This window comes from Gnatocerus cornutus, unplaced genomic scaffold (genome assembly GCF_029298725.1).
Source record: "Gnatocerus cornutus isolate USDA-ARS CGAHR unplaced genomic scaffold, icGnaCorn1.1 ctg00000023.1, whole genome shotgun sequence".
In the NCBI taxonomy this organism is placed as follows: Eukaryota; Metazoa; Arthropoda; class Insecta; order Coleoptera; family Tenebrionidae; genus Gnatocerus; species Gnatocerus cornutus.
The window spans coordinates 150,226-170,991 of record NW_028275375.1 but is presented as its reverse complement, the minus strand read 5'-3'; the positions used below and the strand labels follow the sequence as shown (position 1 = coordinate 170,991).

Here is a 20,766-nt window from a genome sequence, read left to right as displayed (position 1 = left end):
CGTCCTTTGATCGATTCCTTGGGCTTGAAAGTAAACACGGAGACAACATTTGAGTATATTTTTATTAAACACAACAAGTCAAATGCAAATTTAGTTTGTAGTTTTTAATGATTCATAGAGTGAAGTACATGTCACATCAAGGTTTCGTTGAATATTACTCAAGTATCAAAATTTTCACCATACAAGACAGGCACAAAGTTTAATACTCTCTTTAAAGACCTCAACTTAAACGGGTGAGTTTTACGCTGTGTTAATCAATCTAAGAATCTCTTTTATCGTCATTATTTGTCTGTTTTATTCTATTTTCCCCAAAATGTTTATTTTTCATCTTATAAATACGTCGTAAGATATGAAAAATAGCGCATTAATTAAGATTGATTACTTTAAAGCTATTTTACTCCAACTATTGGCGAACGCGTTGGCAAACAATCTCGTTGTTTTGCCAACGCGCTGACCCAACTACTTCTAGAATGAACTCTTTTAAAAAATTTCTGCCGATAATTTATTTTATACAAGTCATTGTATGTTTTCATTACATGTCGTACATGAAAAAAAATATGGAGCATTTCAATTCAACATGTATGGACAAGGGAAGATGTGGTGTCAAAAGGGCCGATTTCTAGTTTGAAAGTCTGTTTTTCCCCCAAAATACTAGTGCGGATTTTGCGGGAAAACAGTTACAATGCGGTAACAATCTATTCACAGTTCTAGCAGTACACATTTTAACATGTGAGCTCGAGAATTGTCAGGACTGGATTTATACACAGTGATAAAAATATGATGAGCGTCCTCACAGCTCTGGAGCGAGATGATTTATAAACTTTGAATGTTAAAACGAAATGTTCGAATCGTCACAATGGAGGAGGTGGCCTTCGGTCATGACGCTCGCAACATTTGGAGACGGGAAGTTTGCGCGTTAAGACTGACAGAACGTTAATGGAAATTAAGAAATGATCGTTGTTTAATAAATTACACATATTATACTTGAATAGTATAAAAAATATAAGAGCTAATTTTTGCTATGTTTTACATAAACACACAAAGTACGGCTAGGTCGGTTTTGAGCTTGAAATATTATAATATCGAAAAGAAATGATTGTTTAGCAATCTACTGTAATAGAGTCGTGTTCGTTTTGAACAAAGTAGGCGTCTTAGCATGGGTAGGCGTTATGAGAAACTCTATACAGTGGAAGGTTAAGGCCTAAAGTCTACAAATTCCAGTCAAGAAACTTAAGTGATTGAATTTTCAAACGTGTGCATGATCAAGAAGTGAGCCCAACCTTCGCTTAAGATGAATGGCCTGCAACTATCTGAATGCCTATAGTAAAGAGAACATTTATGTACATTGTGCTTCGACTGAAATTCCTTTCTATTCCAACACGTCAGATGGTCCAAACTTGCACTTTTTCTGCAACTATACACCAACTGGCGTGGTCGTAATAAGACGATATAATGTGGAGATTTTCTACATATTTTTCTATCAATTGGTCCAATTCGCCCTCTCTAAACACGTGATAATATCTGTGATAAGTAATCTCGCCGCCGATATTGTCGGAAGGCAACGAATCCTGCGACGTGTCGCTCAGCAGCGTCGCTTTCTCCCGTTTCTTCGACGAGTCACTGTCTAGACTAACAGTCGAGTTCGAGAGGTCCGTTTTGGATTTGATGGTCTTCCATTCGGGACACGACGCCAACGAGGCGGTGCTGCCCCCGTCACTGCATCGACTGATTGAGTTGGTGTCTTTGTGACTCTCCACCCCATCACCGGACTCCACTGACTGACCAAAGTTAATTGAAGTGGCCACGCTGGAAATCATCGAGTTGGTGCTGCTCCCTGCAAACCACACTTAAGCGAAGGGTAAAAACACGCGAAAGTTACCTTTATCCGAGTCGCAGGAGTCGGTGGACGTGCCCATCTTAATGCAGGTTTTACTGACGGACAGTTTGCAGGTGGAAGGATCGATGTTGTCACTCAACGAATCGTTCGTGTGGGACCTCTTGAAAACGTCATTTTTTGCACTATGGTATTCACTAACTGGCACTTTCTTCGGATCGATTTTGGCTTCTTTCGTTTTGGTCCGATCGTAACACTTGCACTCGATCTGTCTACACTTTATGCACGGCCGATTGAATAAACTGTCACTCGCACTTAATTTCGCTAGATATTCGTTTTGTTTCTGGATTTCTGCACTCAACTTTGACAGGTCATCGAGCTCTTCACTCAACCGATGGATGTAGGGATCATCAATGTTGTCGATCGACGTGGACAAAGACAGCGCTCGCTCCTTACTCTTCTCCTGGTACTCATCAATCTCCTGGAGAAGCTTCTCACTTAATCGATCAGCAAAGTCTGTTAGGTGTCGGTGACACTCCTCATCCCACGAAGGACCGGTGTCGCTCAACAATGGCGTCGTATCCGTGGAGTATCTTCGTTGGATGATTGACAACACGTCGCCTGTTTGTAGTCTTCGTTTGCTCCGCGGACTGGATTTGATGACTTTCTCCATGGCTTCGTCTAAGGTGGTGGCGACGTCGGCCGCCGCCTCCAGGAGACTCATGGATTTGTGGTTTTTCGTCGGTGGAAACTTGAACTTTGTTCTGTTCGTGTCGGTGCGCACATTGATAACACTATCGATGGAATCCGGTGAAGACACGCAACTCGAATCGCTGTCTTTATCGTCCGTTTCCGGGTTGAAGAGCTCCAATGATAGGAGTTTGGGTAGAGGTTTGGCGACGGCTTCCACTTTTCCGTTGGCTACTGAAGAGTGTCTAACTATCGGGTAATTCTTAGTCGAGCGCGAGCCAAAACCGGGCTTCTGCGTTAACAGTTCCTTAATTTTTTTCAGTCTCTCGTTTCTCGTTTCTGTTTTTTCTACTGGCGATTTCTCGGGACTAACGTTGGTGTTTATAGTAGTTGAATTTAGACTAGTTCTTCTAAATTTCGGTATTTGAGGTACAGAGTACTTTTGTGCAAGACTTTTACTACTTGGTTGTGTTGTACTTTCCGTGGTCGAATGGTCCCTGTCTGATTTGTCTGATAAGATGTCGGCTGTGGTGGGTTTCGGGGAACTCAATTGCTTAGTTAGAGGATAAACAGTCAATGGCATCTGCTTGATTCTGGGACTGGTGGGACACGATGATTGTTTGATTCTCGGCGAGTTCGGGACTGAGGAGTTTTTTAATCTAGGCGAAATGGGTCCTGGTGAAAGCGGAGTCGGCGACATGGGATCAGATTTCGGAACGAATATGACCGAAGCGAACGAATCTTCGGAATCTACACTAGTATCACTTTGCAAACTACTGTCTTTCGAAGAGTCCGACCCGTCCTCTTTAGAGTGTCTTCGTTCGGTGACGCCACCCTCCTTCTTCTCTTCGACCACCACGCACTTCTTCATCGCGTCGATTGTTTCGTTTTCGGGGATCGTTGGTGAAATCAAATCGGAGCTCTTCCAGTTCTGGAACATCCGAACGAAGCCGTTTTTCAGCGACGTCCCGGTCACCTTTTCTATCGTAGTGGAATTTTTTATTTTATTCGTAAAACCCGTTTTGATTAATTGGAAGCGCTTCGAAGTAGAAACTGAAAAGAACGAATCTTTGAACGAGTCGAAGGTGTGATGTCTTTGATAAATCAAATCCTCGTTCAAAGATGCTTGTTTCTGGATATTCTGTCGCACCCGCTCCTTCTCCTTCAATCGATCGGTGGACATCAACTCTTCGTTCAACGACCGCTGCTTCAACATTCCTCCTCGGTGGTGTCTTGTGTTCAACACCTTAAAATCCGGCAAGTTGTTAATCAGCGTCTTCATATCCGTCGGTTGATCCAGCGCCTCCTCATCATCCTCTTCACAGATCGATTTCTTCTGCTTAACTAACTTGGGTTTGGCTAAAGTGACTTTCGGTTTAATTTCCGGCAACACGTTGATTTCCGGGACTTTCGGAGTGCTCGATTGCGACCTCACTATATTATTATTTTCGGCGGTCTTAATATTCGTCATGCTCTTTGATTTCAAGTTGCTCGAAATGTCGTTTATCAACTGCGACGAAGGAAACGTCTGTCGCCGCTGCGGCTGATCCTCCTCATCAACTCGCCTCAACTCAATCGGAATATCTTGAATATTCTCGTTACAATCGCAACACTCGCACCCGTCGTGGTCGTAACACTGCTGCGACGGCTCCTTGGCACAAGTGCTCCAACTCTCGAGAAACCACGGCCGATGCACGCCGACTCTCCTTCCTCCAGCCAACTTCTGGATGGCTCTTCGCACGAAACTGTAACAAGTTTCGTTGGGACTCGATAAACTCGAACTACTAGGAGAGGAGCTGCGGCCGGGGTCAATCGAGCGGCCCTTGTGGCGGTTCTTGCCTCGCTTCTTCGACCTGAAACCGACAAAATTCAACCAGTGGTGGAGGCGGCTCACCACTCACCACCACCTCACCTAATCGACCGGTTGGAGTCGCTGTCCGAAGTCTGCGTGTACGCGTGATATGGCGGCAGGCAGTCATCTTCAGAGGTGTTGGTGGTGGACGTCAACTCCAGCGACGGCGTGCTCAAGTGCTTAGGTCTGTGCCACGGCACCAACACGTCTTGAGACTCGAACTTACGGTGGCTCTGCTCCATGGCCCAAACTGAGATGATTAATCGCCCTCCGATTCTTAAGACCCTCGCTAGTTCTCTGAGGGCGCAGATTCTCCGCTCCGTCGTGGCGAGGTGATGGACCACGGCGATGGAGAGCACCGCGTCTAGACTTTCGTCGCGGAAAGGCAACACCAGGTTGTCGAGGGCCATCACCTGCACCATTAAAGAAATTGTGCTCAATTTCCTGCGGGGAAAAGTGGTGTGAGCGCACTTACTTCGTTCTCCTTTTCGCGCGCTACTTCAGTCAATCGGATCGATTTATCGCCTCCCATGTTGAATATCGAGGTGTTCGCGTTTAGGTACTTTCCATTGCCACAACCTGCAAGAAATCAGAAGAAATTAGCGATTAAAACGCGGTGATGGTGGAAAAAATCTTACCAACATCACACACCAATGATCCCGGTTCCAAGTCCTGCAGGAATTGTTGCACCTTTGGCCAGGGCTTGCTTCTGGGGTTGTCGTAGAATTGTTCGTAGACGTCGTGCACGTAGGCCTGCTCTAGAGCAACACTTCGTGCCACACGCTCATCCACCGGCATGATCAATCAACTCTTTCTTAGCCTACAAAAACGACAAATTACAAGATCGTGTCGTAATTACTAGAAATCAATTTATTCACTAAACGCGCCACGATCTGACGAAAATGAAAAAACTTCTTGTTTGTCGTAACTTTTTGCGGCAGATGGCGAAGCAGTTGGGATCAATGGAATGTTGGAGAATCGTCAATTTTCGCTTATTAATTGTCTTTGATCTTGTGACGAGTTACAATTCCTCCACGTCTAATGATTCATGAGTTAGTAGTGCAGGATTTATATATTACGCAGTGAACTTTCTTTAATAAGGTTCCAAGCACGTATTCTGAGATATCGTTCTTTGAGAACTTGTTGAGAACGCTTATAGGCTAGGGAACGGAATAATATTAAGGAAGTATGCTGCAAATTTACACGGTGCTGGATTTAGCACATACTCTGCTTATCGATTGATGCGAAATGTGGCGGTTTGGTTTATTAATGTTGAGGTCTACGTCACTACTCCACTGTTAATTCACTGATTTGTTGAACTGATCTACTGATACCGAACGAGATAAACTTGTGCTTGATTCGCCCGGCTAAGATATTAATGATATTGATTCTTATGCTCATTTATTCATGAATTAGGCAACGCAATCATTAGAGCGATGTTACTCTCTGTGGAAATTTTCGAAAATTCTTGGGTGTAAATCAGGCGTTCAGAAAATTTGGCGAGAATTAATTAATTGTGATGGAGGATCGTAGAAAAAAATAGTGTTCGTGTGAGTCTACATTCACACTCGTGCGAAATTTCGCACATTCCGCACTTGTTATGTAATAGTATATTTCACTTTCGAAACAATTTCGTCAACAAATAACCGAGTTATGGCCGTTTAAAATTTTGGATTGTCGCCAGAGGGCCAAATTTTTGAAGGTTCGAAACAATTCGGGCTCGATATCTCGGAAACAATTTCAGATATTGAGATGCGGTTTGCGGCATCGTTTTTCTCGCGATTTTTTACATAAGAAATAGTTTTTAGATTTTCCAATAGTCGAAAGTTGCAGTTTTTCGCAAAAATTCATGACTAAAACTATGCCAAACTTCTGATATCGATATCTCGCTTATTTTTTAGAGTAAACTTAATACAAGCCCACTATAATCTAAACTAGACAAGAAGTTCGACAAGAAGTCAGATTTGCAACTGCTTTTGAGAGAAAACTACAAATGTAAAGGCAAGCTTCGATCTCATTTTCCTAAATCAATATGTGTTTTGTAGACATTTTTAGGTTAAACTTAGGTAATGTCGATGAACTTTATCTCGTCTGAAAGGACTCCTTCTTACGCAATTTTATGTAATCTCATTGATTTTTGTACAAATGTGATAAAATCGCCGACTGACTTTCCTAGCAACAATCTGACGATGTGCCCAAGAGCCTAATAATTAAATTGAATCGATAAGAGTGCAGTTTGTACATTAAAAGTTCACGATGAGTTGTAATTCTTGATTTTAAAAGAGAATTATCCCGGCGCATCCACCATTTTTGGTCGCTATAAATTAAGATAATAAAATTGGTAAATTGTGGATGCAGACTTGTCTATGATCTGTAAAATTCTTTAAACTATGACCTATATAGAAATAAATCGATATGATACGCGCGTCAGACACCGTCGTCTAAAAATACCATCAAACGTTTTGATACGCTGAACGCAACCCCGTAACAGTTGACGATGCCCAGCGATGTGAATGAGGATGATATTTATTAGTCGCTCTTTGATTTATGAATGGAGCGCCGGAAATCCGATTAAAGTGTTGTTATTTGGCTTTGATTGGAGTTACATGTCGGCGAGTAATCAGGCTAATCTTGAATGAAATTATCACTCAGTTTTTTATCAGTCGCTCGTAATCGCCAACATGTAATTCCGACCGGTGTTAACAGGATGTAATCAAAAAATGTCGTGTCGGAGTGCCAAAATAGCCGGTCGCGAATCGTCTACAGCCCAGCAACGGTATCCAAGATCCAGCATATCGTATTGATCCGTATTTTCTCTATCTCTATCTCCTCTTTCACCTACATTTTACATCATGTCTGTTTCGTCCGTTCATTCACGAATCCCACAACATGGTTGCGAACTGTCAAAAGTCGTACCATGGAGGACACTGCCCGCCCATCACGATGGACGGTGATGGACAACCCATCGGATCTTTCCCGACTTACTTTTGTTCGTTGTTCTTGGGTGATGGTGGTTCTGTACTTTTAACTGATCGATGTATAGCACTCTATCACAGACATTTTCACTGGTCGCGACACGTTTTGCGGAATTAACAGACAACAACCCCGATTGTAATACATCCTCAGCGTATTTCCAAGCCCGACTAACTGTGGAGGCGGTTTTGACGTCACAGACATGCGCCACGACGCCATCGACGACGTCGAGACGCATACGAATTTTAAAAAGACTATTCAATGTTTCCCTGCTCAAATCGCACTGATTATCGCCAGGTGAAGCTTTCCGACCATCACCAAAGACAGTAGGAGATGGCAGACTGAATGAAAAAATGTGATTTCGAACGCCGTTATCTGCACTTTTTCTCCGGTGGTTTTCGACAAAAATTTCGAGTTTTTTTGGTTGTTAATTGATGGAGTTGCATTTAAACTGCATGCATGCATCGTCAGTCGTTACCCCGGTAACCCATTGAGGTCCTCTGACGTCAGTCTCCATTCGGGGAAATCATTTGCCGCTGCCGCAGAATTGGAGGTGACGCCGATGACTCCATCCTTCTGCTATTGGCTCGAAGTCGGCTACGTCATTCTGCCCACGTCCACGTTACGATCAGCAGATCGATGGGATTCATCCCCGACAGTCCTATCCTTCAGATTTTCTCCTTCCTCATTAACAGATTTATGATTGTCTTTTCCTCTCGTGATTTATCTCTTTTATTCCCGATTTTCGATGGTTCACTTGCAATTTTTTTTTTACTCAATGAAGACAATTTAGTTTGCCTTGAAAGCCAATAAAAGTCGAGGAATTTACTCATTCCATGCAGATGGTAGCAAGTGGATTTGTGGAGCTTCTGAAAGAAAAACAGACCAGAAATTACAAAATCTGCGAGATTTACGTTTAGCCTGAAATCTGGCTCCGAGGACGAACAGAGAGAATGCATACAAAGCGGTCATATCTGAACCGTTAGTAACAGGATAACAGCAAGGATAATAGATGTGGGAAGACGGAATGTGACGTCACGGCGACCTCACATTCATTTTTGGTCGGATTCGCGTTAATTGGCCTGAATAAAAATTCCTTTCTCTTAAAACAGTTTTTTATTTTTACTACGGTTTTAATTGGACGAAAAGTGAAAACATGTGCAAATGACGTTTCTTATGTAAATTACACTCATCAATTAACATTCGGTGTTACTAAAATTTCATTGAAAATCAATGATTTTTTAATTTTTGTTCAATACAGCTACTACATAGAATTGTTGGTTGCATACTTTACCGTAATTGTTATGATTACCGTTAGATGGCTCCACAAGCGACTAAAGTCACTAAACTTGGTGATTTTAGTTTTATGGTTGTGGTCAACATAATGTAATTAAAGTAGTGTCAGTATTAGTTTTGAATGTTACTTCTCTTTGAATGTTATTACAAATTGATTGTTGATGTAAGAAGTGATAGGCTTGTTTTATCAAACTTTTACGAGTCGTGATGGACGTGTTGCCAACGTTTAAAAAACATTGGGTTGGTCACAATACTTCGAACTAGAAATAATATTTTGATGCAATAATCCTCAGGTGAGAACAGTTCAGTGCAATCACAGTTAACAAACGGTGTTATAAGACGAAGAAGTGATCTAAAATTGCCCAGTGTTTGTTTCTGTGTCGCAGGCAACCAACTATACAGCTATTGTAAACCCCCTTAAAAATAATTAAATGAGCTTAATGCACCCCCGAAAAGGGGCTTATTTACGTCTCAACAGTTTTCTGCTTGTTTCAGACACTTTTTTTGAATTAATTATAATAAAAGAAGAAAATGTTTGGCGAGAAGCCAGTCCAGAGGGCGCTGGAGTGCTGATTGTTACCACCACGCCAGGAAGCGTAACTGAAAGGTTTCTGTGTTTTTCAACAATTACACGAATTTTCCCCGGAAAATCCATTCACAGTAGGTAAGTTTTCTCGAGTTTTCACGTTTTCTCTTTGAAATAATGGCTGGTGACGCTTCAGAATGACAATTGTGCACAAGCTGCAAGTTCACTTTTAATTGTTGCAAGTCGGTCATTCCAAAAACATGTCGCATAACAAAAGCGGCAATTTTACCTTTTGAAAGTACGTTAGAACTATTTAACTGTAATATTTGCGTGTTTATATAATTATTATGTATTGATTGTTGGGTTTTAGGTTATAGGTTGGTGCTCCTGATTAATTTGAAAAATAGAGGCACCGACAATGACAACCACAAATGCTTCCAACGAATTGTACAATCTCCGATGGAACAATTACTTTACGAATTTAACGAGTGTCTTCGCCGAGCACCAAAACCAGGAGTCTTTGGTTGATGTGACGTTGGGCTGTGAGGGGCAGTTTATAAAAGCGCACAAATTGGTTTTATCAGCATGCAGCGCATATTTTCAGGTACATTACACTAATTTTCAATACAATTAGACTAACCAAAAATGTAGGCGATATTTCAGAGCCACGCAGTCCCTCAACTGCTCATCCTACTGAACGACGTAAAATTTGAGAACCTGAAACTAATCGTCCAGTTCATGTATCGAGGCGAAGTGAAAGTAGCAGAGTCCGACATGCCTGAGTTTCTACAAGTGGGGAAAATGTTGCAAATAAAAGGGTTGTGCTCAGTGGAGTTACAAGACAAACAGAAAACCAGTGACGACCCCAAACCTGAGAGAAGTGCAGTTATTGAAAAAAACAAAGTTGAGACGAATGAAACTGTTCCTCCCGAGGTCAAGAAGAATAGTGCAGTCAAAAAGACCGTCGCTGTTATCAAGAGCATCGAGAAAAAAGACACTGAAAAAGACCCTCTGGCACCGACTGCAAAAAAACGCAAATTATCGCCAGCCCCTGTGGAATTAAAGAAAAAGATTCTTTCACCTCCACCTCTCCGAGTTAATACACCACCTCCAGAGAACTTGTCACATATTCCACGTCCTCCTAATGCCTTCATGATCTTCGCGAATCAGTGGCGGAAAAAGCTAGCAGTCGAGTACCCAAGTAAGTTCCTGGATCTCTGTTTCACCCCGTTTTACGTTCAATTTTCAGATGATAGCAACAAGGGCATTTCGGTACGATTGGGACATATGTGGAAGTCATTGTCGCCGGAAACCAGAGACGCGTTTTATGAGGATGCCAGGAAAGCAGACGAAGAACACAAATTGAAGTATCCTGGGTAAAATAACGGATAATTGTAATAAAACCGTTCATTTTGTTTCTTCAGGTATTATTACAGTCCCCAGGAAGCGAGACACAGAAAGGCTATAGCACACCATACAAAAACTGTACAAGAAGTAGATTCCCGGGGAACCACATGTCTTGATTTTGTAAGTTTAATTTTAAAGAGACACGGTACTAATCTCCGGTTTCAGATTAATATTAAATGTGAAGAAGATGATGAGTACAATACGACTCAGGACAACGGATCGTAGCTTTAAGTTAATTTTCCACGTGTCATTATAATGTAGGTATATAAAAGATTGTTATGTTTGAAAAACTGGAGCAAGATGATCAATTTTCAGTTAAATTTTTCTTGCCGTCTCGTAAATTAAAATTATTGCCCGCATGACAATTTGAGTTTAATACAACGTCACCGTGACACATTTGTACGGTTAACTTGCGTTAATGATAAAGCGTCGGCAATGAAAATTTTATTAGCAGTGTAAAAAACGAGGACGTGAAATTTGTAATTGAAATTTTCATTTAAAGGTACGAGACAGTGGGAAAACACTGAAAATTAACACGGAATTTGAAGAAATTTACGATTTTCTCCTCAACCTCTGACCGGAACAGTCCTATCCTTTTCCCATTTCGTCTTCATGGTGGTAAGTACACTTTTGAAATGATTTGACGGCGACTTTCCCCTTTCAAATAACTCAATTGAGCGAAAGAACGTTGAGTTTACCTTGTCGTGAAACGTTTTTATGTGTGGGGAAATAAAAAAACCATCGGCGTTGTGCATTTTTATTACTTAACGTTTTGTACATAAAAAAAAATCATCAGTCGGCTTGTAAAACAGCAACTTTTTATTTCTTATGATTCACAAAAATGTAGCCTAAAATTATTACAACAAACTACGTGAACACTATCAGCTAAATAAGATCAAATAACTGATATTTGACTTGTTGACTAGTATGCTTATAGTGAAATATTTTCTGGAGTCATCACAAAATTGTATGAAAATTATTTACAATAAAAAAATAATCTTTGGGGTCACTTACTTCTTAGACAGTCACAAAAAGTTAACAGTTTGGAACTGTACAAGAACAGACGCTAACAGTAAGAAACAATTTTAACGACTAATTTTGGTTTTTGATTGAAAATTTGATTTCTGTACGAACGAAAGTCGATTTCAACGGCAAGCGAAAGTGGGAGTTGGTGAAGTCACATGCTCATGGAAAATAACGAAAACGTGATTCTAAAATCCTTCGCAAGGATCGTCATAAAACTAGACAAGCGTTACGTATTTTGCGCTTCATAGGAACACAATAAAGAAAATAAAGAACTGAATTTCCCGAAAATCATACGTTGAAGTCCCTAGATAGTTTGGTCCTCCCGTAGGCTTAAGTTTATTATTTTGTACCGTGGTACTCGAGTTCCTGGAGGAGCTGTTTGAAAGAACGAAATTGTAAATTTAGGCTGCAAACAAAGGTTTTTAGATCAGTCTACCTACGACTATCGGACCCTGAAGAATTTCAAGCACACTAAAACTCTTCAGGATCTCGGACTAAATACTGGAGCCGGCGGCGGCGGCGTTTCAAAGTTGAGTACAAGTACTGAAATGGCAATAAATAAATGACGTTACTCAAATTGGAAACGTCCAATGAAAAGACCCGGTTTTTCATACAAATTCTATATTTGCAAAATAACGTATTGAGAGTCTGTGTTTTAATCCCATTAAACCGTCACTGCAGGTCTCGCGTTTTTGTTAACAACATAAAACTTGTGTTTCTTCCCGAAAATCCCCCAAATGACGGCCACGTTTTCTATAATTAAATTAAAAGGTATCACGAGCACAGCTGCGCACAAACAGAGCAAAAATCGCCCCAGTCCGAACCTGTAAACCGTGAACGATTTGATAACACCGAACACAAACATGTAAATATTCACAGCACCGATGAACGCGCAAATGAAGTCTATAATAGGTGGGCAAGGTATTGGAAACTTGGACGCCAACACTAGATTAGAAACCGAAAGTGGTAACGTGAGCCACGAGTAACACGAGCATGCTAAAAACAGTTTGTTCTTCAGCGGGATGGCTTTGGAGTGGACGACGAGGAGGATGCCTTGGATCCAGCGTTTGCGCTGCTGGATAAAGTCCCAGAAGGTGAACGGCGACTTTTCCCACATCTCTCCCTCGATGAAGTTGAAACTGTAGCCCTGGCTGTAGGCCTTCATCGCGAAGAAGCAGTCTTCGGCGATGGAACCGTCAAGGCCGTTGTCGAAGGAGACTTCGCGTTCGGCGTTGAACTGGAACAAAAACAAGCGTCCTTGAACATATCGGCGCACAATTTTGGAAATTATAACGGCAAAGCTGGCGAACCGGAGGAATTGTTGCAACTTCCGGTGTGCTAATGGGTCGATCAATCATGAGCGGCGCTTGATTAATGATGGTGACAAGATATTGTGCGGTGTAATACATCTTCGCTATCGCATTGGAATCGATAGAAAACTGAAAACACCCCAAATTGTCCAGTTAATATTGACCAGCAAACCTCTGCATTGCCGGCAGTGTGTTACGAACAATGACGATAATGAATAAAATTTCCACACGCGATGTACGAAAAAAAGTGGAAACACATGCGTGGTTACCGGAAATAGCTGAGACACGTCCGGTTGCTACATTGGTCGATCAATCATTTTTAAAGTCGAATATGGAATTGCGGACTAAAATCGGGATGCAAATTTTTTATCCATTGTCCAATGTGTAATCGCATGACTCATAACAAAAAGAAATTCCACATTTTTTATGAAAGCAGTTCACAGTGGATCTCGACGCATCTCAACCTTGCTGATGTCACGTGTATTTCCAGTAAACAAGATTACATTGTTTTCTTATCAGGCTGATTCAGATCTACCAATGAAAGCGTTGAATTAAAATAGATTCTTGGATGACTAATGTCTGATTGAATTTTAGGGGACTCTTATCAGCATTTTAACAATTTAATTAAAAACTACAGAGGCTATGAAAAATTACAACTATTGGAAGAAGAAACTGACTTTGTGACTTCGATGATAAGAAAAAGGAAAAAACAAGCACGACTCAGATGGCTTGTCGATTGAAGATGTGATAAAAGAAATTTTCCGGCAACTGCCGAAACATTCGTTTTTTTATCACACTCGTTTGAATGGCCAAGTTTTTTCAATGGCGATGCCTCTTTTGTTAAAAGCGGAAGCGATACATGAATTCAAACAATGTAAAAGGGAAGAATTGCAAGAATAATATGAAGATTTCACCCAATAGCAAATAAAAGCAGTCGTTACACTCCGGTGGGTATTAGAAGTGTTTATCTTGCTAATTTCCCGAATCGGGATCGATAATTCCACCGAAATAACCCATCGCTTCATTAGTCTACTAACCCATTTCTCAATAGAAAGATCAACGGACTCGTAATCAAACATTATTCGGAACTTTTGAATAAATATTGATAATTGTAATTTGATGGAGGCCACTACCGGTAGGTGGAAAAAACTTCAGAGTCATTGAAACATGGAAACCTCTCCAATTATCTCAAGCATTAATTTTATCGATACATTTTGCTGATGAAACAAGCAGTGTCACCTTTGTCGTTATGTAACAAAGTAATGACGAAATGCAAGGTCGTCCCGTCATTGCATTCCGAAAAAACTGGTTTTGTAAAGTTGCAACGTTCAAAAATCGCATCAAGATTAATTAATCTCCAAGGTTGCACTTTGTCGCTTGCCCTAGGTATCATTCCAAAAATAACCACAATAAACAAGCAATTTATCTAACGACATTATGATATTCCGAGGACGTTTGGTCCACTCGCAACCATCCAAATTTGCGCGAGCGTCTTAACACGATACTGGAAAAAAAAGGAAGAAACTCCGGGGCCCACATAACAATGACCGCAAGTCGGCGGCATTTCCAGTTTTTGCATCGGCCGATGAAAGGTCAACGGCAGGTTTATAGCAGTTTAAAAAAATAATGTTCAATTTCATGGCGTCGTAAAAGGACGCTTTCGGTTGTAGAAAAATTTTATCGCCAGAATTAAATATCAATTCATGTGGACTCTGTGATAAGATTTTATCAATGGGTTTGACCGTGGCAACAAAGTTTGATGCCTGATAAACTTGTCTCGTTGTTGTGTTATGTAAGTATTTACTTGAAACGGCAGAATTTAAATTTATTGGTTTAGTATAGAGTTTATGCAAACAACGAACAATCGCAGTGAATTATAGTCGCAATAAAAACAAACTGATAAAATTGCAGCGTTTCAAGCTCTAAAAATAAAGTTTCCGGAAAATCAACTGCGGGCAAGGACATTTCTGCTCTCGATGGAAATACCGATATTAATGTTGACTCGAATATAATAAAACTAGCCGGTTTCTAAATCCGTTCTTCATAATTATTATTGTTCTTTTGAATTAATAAATAATGGCGTTTATTTAATTATGTACAACAAATTCCACTTTTACTTTACTTTCTCCCACGTTTCGTTTAAACTCACCGATTGTTATAACGAGGAGCTTTCAAATTTGAAAATTTAAGTTGCAAATGTCCACCCAAGCTCACAAATTCTGAAATTTTCATCGTGTATAATTCGTTCCTGTTGCAAATATTGCAAAGGCGGCGTTGTTTGAATTGGGCTTTGGGGTACAAAAGACGATCGTGTAACCGTCGTCATCTCGAAATTTCCAAAACTAATCCATCAAGATTCCAACTTTACAAAAAATTAAGCCGAAAACAAGCAAAATTCTTGCACAACGGATGCCGATCATAATCCTCCAACAATTATCTTTGCTTGACGACACACATTAATTCCAAAGGATGTTTTGTTTAGCGCAGTACTGAAAATGCAAAACCGTGTCTAAAACCTGACTCACGTTTTCAAGTAAATATTTGCCCCGAGTTTTCAGAATCGACGAAAAATAAACAAGACCCAAATTCGCCGGCTCTATTGCCCAAACTGTGAAATTCAAGGCAAATAACGAAACGGTTGCAACAATAACTGAAAAAAAAATCAGATAAATCAATTAGTGGCTGCATGGCGACACTTAACACTTTTATGAGTTTATTTGAAAACGAAAATCAATAAAAGGATGTGTTCGCACCGTCCATAACTATTAAAACGACATTAACAGTCGTCACTACTCAGCGACCATAATGTACAAATTAGACCCACCGCGTGTGCTTACTTAACACTAATTTTTTAAGCACGCGGTAACAAAGGTTAATTATTATTTTTAACACTAGAAATGGTTACTTTCGATCAGTTTCAGGAATTATGACTATTGACGTCCAATGCATCGACCTTGGCCAACTATTTAAACGAAGATCAGCAGATTTGACTGCACAATTTGCCAAATTAGTTACCTCCACACAGTACGTTTGTTAAAAATAACCGGGCGGCGATTTTTTTTATTGCAAGCGCCAAATTTCGTTAAAAATAACCGTTTTATTAACAATATTACGGAAGCGGTTACGCAACACCAAAGAACAAGTTTAGAAAAAAACTATCATGAGCGCTTTGAATCACAATTGAGGCGACAGTAATTAATGTAGATTGGAACGCACAATTTTGTAGACGAGGACAGTTACATGTTGCGAAATATTTTGGTATCTTGTAGGTACGTTATAGAAATTATTTCCTTCGCGCTGCGATTTTTGCCAGGAAGCGATGTTTTTTTTCTCACTAATTTCATTTCCCCGTCCTCGTGTCTATTCAATTAAAAACAATTAAATATGTAATTACGTGCATACTTTGTTGGAACGAGGACACGAATAATTGTTATTAATGTAAACCAGCTGGTTCTTTTTTTCAGTGACTTGGACGATCTGAACCGAGTCAGGAAATGACTTGCGATGACGATAATGGACAATGATTGCCGATTATGTACAGACATGGAGAAGTCATTTGTATGCGGCTTAATTACAATACGTTACATTCCAGGCATATTTTCTAAATTAGTCTTGTTAAATAGATATAATTATTGATGGGAACGCTCGGGATATTTTACAGACGCAAAAAAATAGATTAGATTATTGACTCATTCCTATTGTTCGTGTTCCAACAATAAGCAATGATAATGAATAATGAAACTCTGATTTTACCTCGCTGTTAAATTATCAGTATTAAATCTTTCAACAATAGGAACTTTCCGCACCTGCAACTTGAAAAATTCAGGTTAAACAAACCCTTCATATAAATTTTTCGAACGTCTGCTTTTCATTGACTTCCAACAGCCATAAATACCTACGCGACGAAGGTCGTCGACGGGTAATCCCAACCTTGTTGATCCTTAAAAATTTTACGGAGATTTTATTACCGCAACTAATAAGTTACGACTAGACTTGATGTTCCAACAGATTCCTGCAAAAAATTTGGAAAAAAAAACGGATTTCGATAGTGTAACTTCCCAACACTGGTAACGAGTCTAATTTTAAAAAAGTGATAACCTTGACCACTTTGGACCGGCTAGGAGAGGCGGCAACATGGATCATTCGTTCGTTGATACTGATAAGCTAGTGGCGGAAAGTATGACTTGAATTCGGGACTCTTTTAATTTGAACTGCTAGCTTGTTTTAACTAGCCTCATTATTGCATTAGGTTTATAAATATGACTCTCAAAGTAGGTTTCAGCTAATCTGCTAATCTTGAAAGGAAAACTGCCAATTTTGATAACTTTGTGGTTTGTTTCTAGATAACTGCTGCCGAATTAATTGTGATCAATTAATCTGTCCTTTGAACGAACACTGATGCAACGAGGAATTTATTCCCAGATATGTCACTATAAATTAATTCCATTAGAAATCGGATTAATAAGGATTAGTAAAACCGAAATCGACTAATTTTTGAAAGATACAGTCACCTCTGGAATTCCACAGCCTCTGCTTAGGGCTCCTATTCTTGAACCGCACGAGATGAGTCGTATACGAGTTGCCACCGGTGACTTGACGCGAACGCTAAATCCGCACGCTCGAGTCCGAGCGAAAGCCGTATTTTTGAACCGTGCGAATCGAGACGTATAGTATTTCATCGGTCTTGATCGGACTCGCTCGAGCGTTCGCGTCAAGTCACCGGTGAGAACGCGTATACGACTCGTATACGTCTCAACTCGAACGGTTCAAGAATACGGCTCTAATTCTCATGTTGACAGAAACAACAGACAGTTTCTTCAATCAAAGACATGACTAGAGATTTTCAAGCCAACTGAAGACGAGTTTTCTTGATCGCACGATATAATACGAGGGGTAAATCTCCCTGGGAAATCAGTGTAGCAGTCTTAGGAGATCAGGGAAAACAATAGAAAATCATAAGAAAATCAGGGAAAATCATTAAGATATTAGGGGCAATCAATAGGAAATCAGGGGAAGTTTTACGAAATGACAAGCAAATAAGGGGAAGTTAGACGAAAACACAAGAAAATCAGGAAACTTTGGACGAAATTACAAGGAAATAAGTAGAGGTTGGACGAAATCACAAGGAATTCAGGGGAAGATTAACGAAATAAGGAAGAAGTTGGACGAAATAACAAGGAAATAAGGGGAAGTTGGACGAAAACACAAGGAAATCAGGGAAATTTACACGAAATTACAAGGAAATAAGTAGAAGTTGAACGAACTCGCAAGGAATTCAGGGGAAGTTTGACGAAATAACAAGGAAATACTAGGGAAGTTCGACGAAATTACAAGGAAATAAGGGAAAGTTGGACGAAAACTCAAGGAAATCCGGGAAATTTAGACAAAATTACAAGGAAATTAGTAGAAGTTGAACGAACTCGCAAGGAATTCAGGGGAAGTTTGACGAAATATCAAGGAAATCAGGGGAAGTTTTACGAAATAACATGGACGGACATAAGGGGGAAATTGGACGAAATCTCAAGGAAATCAGGGGAAATTTTACGAAATCACAAGGAAATAAGAGGAAGTCAAGAGTAGGCTATTTTTAAGAAGAATTAACCCCTGGATATAATATTGTCAGCAACAAATTTCTTCACCATTTTTATTATCCCCGTTTGTGCTCGAATTTCCGCAATATCGAGTTTTACACTGTGCGGCAAAACTTTCGTCACAATATGGAAATGTACACCAAATCTGCATACGACATTAATCAATAATAACTTCACATGAACGCACGTACGTCGGCAAATAAAGCGGGGTAATGTGTACGTTAAACGCAATATTAGCGATGTATTTTCATACCGAATGGAACACGCAGGAATTTTTAAGTGGTAATTCGTCTTAAAAAAGCACGAAGGTATCAGTTGCGAAACCACAGACTTTGACGGAATTGATCAAATTCCTAACAGGTTTTCATAATAAGGAAGTAATGAATGCAAAGTCACATTTGTGCAAACTGGAATTGAGCAACATCCAGGAATTTAAATTCAAATTTCAAATTTCGCGCCTCTGACAATTCATGCCCCTAAAAACGTGCGAAACTTGAACTAGATTCGATGGTTTTAACGCGTTAATAAACAGTTGATTATAATTGGCGCCTGTTTAATTAGCACCACAACAATAACTTTTTTACTTTCAACAAGGTAAACAACAATTCTTCGCGTTCCTTTTAGAAATTACTGAAATTGGTTGGAGTGGTATTTTCGACTGTTTTATTGGAATTGGATTGTTTTCGTAATGTGAATAATTGATGGTGGAAACTTTTCAAAAATGAACGAGCACTTGATTTGATTTTTGGTCTCTCCAAACATGGTCGCAGTTGTAAATCGAGAATGTAATAGAGACCAACTGATAATGTGATAACATGTGATCAATGGAATTTTATTAGATAGGTTTGTAAGCGCGATGTTGGTCACGTTTCGTAATCGTTTATTTAGTCGATATTGCTGGTATTCTTTTATCATTGGAATAAACCCAACAAAAATAGTCCCAAGTATCGATCAAATATGAAAGTTACCCATCTAAACGCTCATTATCTCGACAATCAACGCAGAAGTAACAATGATTGGCTCACCTGCGTGACAACAAACGATCCTTTCCAACTAAACAACGGTTTGTGGAACATCCTGAACTGCAACTTGAGTTTTCCCATATCATCGGTCACCCTGAAGGAATCCGCGAGTGTCGTAATCCAATTAACCACTTCTTCATTAGCATAAGTGATCAATCCCTGTCCAAACTGGTGCTTTCCATCGCCGACAAAATTAAGAATCCCTTTGACGGAATTTTCGGTGAGGAGCGTCTCTTCGTCGAGATGCACGATCCAGTCGTTGGCGGAGAGAAGATTAACCTTGTCCTCCAGACAATACTGCAACGCTCGTGCTTTGAACAACGATCCGGACTTGGTCCGGTAGTCCGGAGGTACGACAATCTCCCGGACTCTTCTGTGTTTATCCAAGCCTATGCTCTTATCGGTGACGACTTCGATGAGGAAGTTTTCCAAGCCGGCGTCCAAACATCGATTCATATTTCTGTTAACGTTTGTCTTGACCAGGTTGGGGAAGTCGCCTCTGGTGACGATCCGGATGCAGATGAAAGGCGCAAGAATCGGAGACGCCTTCAACACCACTTTGTCGGGAAAAGCGTTGTAATACGTTAGTCCAACGAAATTGAACAACACTTGCGGCAAAGGAAGGAAAGTTACTAATCTAAGCAAGTAAAGCACGAACGCGCCGAAGAACCCATACTGCACCCAAGGGTTGATGTCTTCGGGTGGGACGTACACCCCACCGTTCAATAATTTAATACCACCAGTGAGGATCTCGAACATAAATATCACAAAAATAAACAAACAACAATGAAGATAATGCTTCGTTTTACTCGTTAATACAGTCATTTTGTCGAACCACCCTCACACACGCACTTGAAGGGATTATCAACTCGATTATACTGATTCTTTGTCGGTTCGGTTTCGCTGTTCTCCGGAGAAACGTCACTTTACATATCACAGACAGATGGTGACAGATTTGCAGAAGCCGGTTTTTCTGAAGCTTAAATGCACCATTATTCAAAACACACCATCTGCAATGGGAATACTAACGCCGAACGCCGAACGCGGCTTTGCTTTCTGATGATTGCTGCTTCGCTGGGGTTAAAAAGACATGCGCACAACAGAAACCAATATTGGAACACTTGCCTGAGGTTTGCTTATACACGATACAATACTAAATTGTAGTCTCTGTTGCCTACGTACAATTTTTTAGGAAGAGAAAAGTAGAAATAACGTTGACGTATTGTATCACTCGTCAAA

At 40.3% G+C, this 20,766-nt stretch overlaps 3 protein-coding genes across 4 annotated transcripts; 1 reads left to right on the top strand and 2 right to left on the bottom strand.

Annotated features, from left to right (window-relative positions):
• Positions 1–44: 44 nt before the first annotated feature.
• Positions 45–7,452, bottom strand: LOC148166139 (uncharacterized). Its single transcript, XM_088048961.1, has 6 exons — positions 7,362–7,452; positions 5,015–5,196; positions 4,852–4,955; positions 4,437–4,789; positions 1,880–4,377; positions 45–1,834 (listed from the first exon to the last, which is right to left on the bottom strand). The coding sequence occupies exons 2-6, from the start codon at positions 5,172–5,174 to the stop codon at positions 1,383–1,385; spliced, it is 3,567 nt and encodes a 1,188-aa protein (XP_087905087.1). The 5' UTR covers positions 5,175–5,196; positions 7,362–7,452; the 3' UTR covers positions 45–1,382.
• Positions 7,453–9,219: 1,767 nt separating this feature from the next.
• LOC148166138 (uncharacterized) lies at positions 9,220–11,378 on the top strand. 2 transcript variants are annotated; one of them, XM_088048633.1, is made up of 7 exons: positions 9,220–9,309; positions 9,542–9,775; positions 9,823–10,372; positions 10,421–10,547; positions 10,596–10,698; positions 10,744–10,835; positions 11,081–11,378. In XM_088048633.1, exons 2-6 carry the CDS (start codon positions 9,590–9,592, stop codon positions 10,801–10,803), a joined length of 1,026 nt encoding a protein of 341 aa, XP_087904759.1. In that variant the 5' UTR covers positions 9,220–9,309; positions 9,542–9,589; the 3' UTR covers positions 10,804–10,835; positions 11,081–11,378. The 2 variants fall into 2 exon arrangements, with proteins under 2 accessions (XP_087904759.1, XP_087904758.1); XM_088048632.1 differs by lacking the exon at positions 11,081–11,378 and having other exon boundaries at positions 10,744–10,938.
• Positions 11,322–20,352, bottom strand: LOC148166137 (glycolipid beta-1,4-mannosyltransferase egh-like). The gene is made up of 2 exons (XM_088048631.1): positions 19,531–20,352; positions 11,322–12,841 (listed from the first exon to the last, which is right to left on the bottom strand). Exons 1-2 carry the CDS (start codon positions 20,350–20,352, stop codon positions 12,269–12,271), a joined length of 1,395 nt encoding a protein of 464 aa, XP_087904757.1. The 3' UTR covers positions 11,322–12,268.
• Between the last annotated feature and the right edge of the window lie 414 nt (positions 20,353–20,766).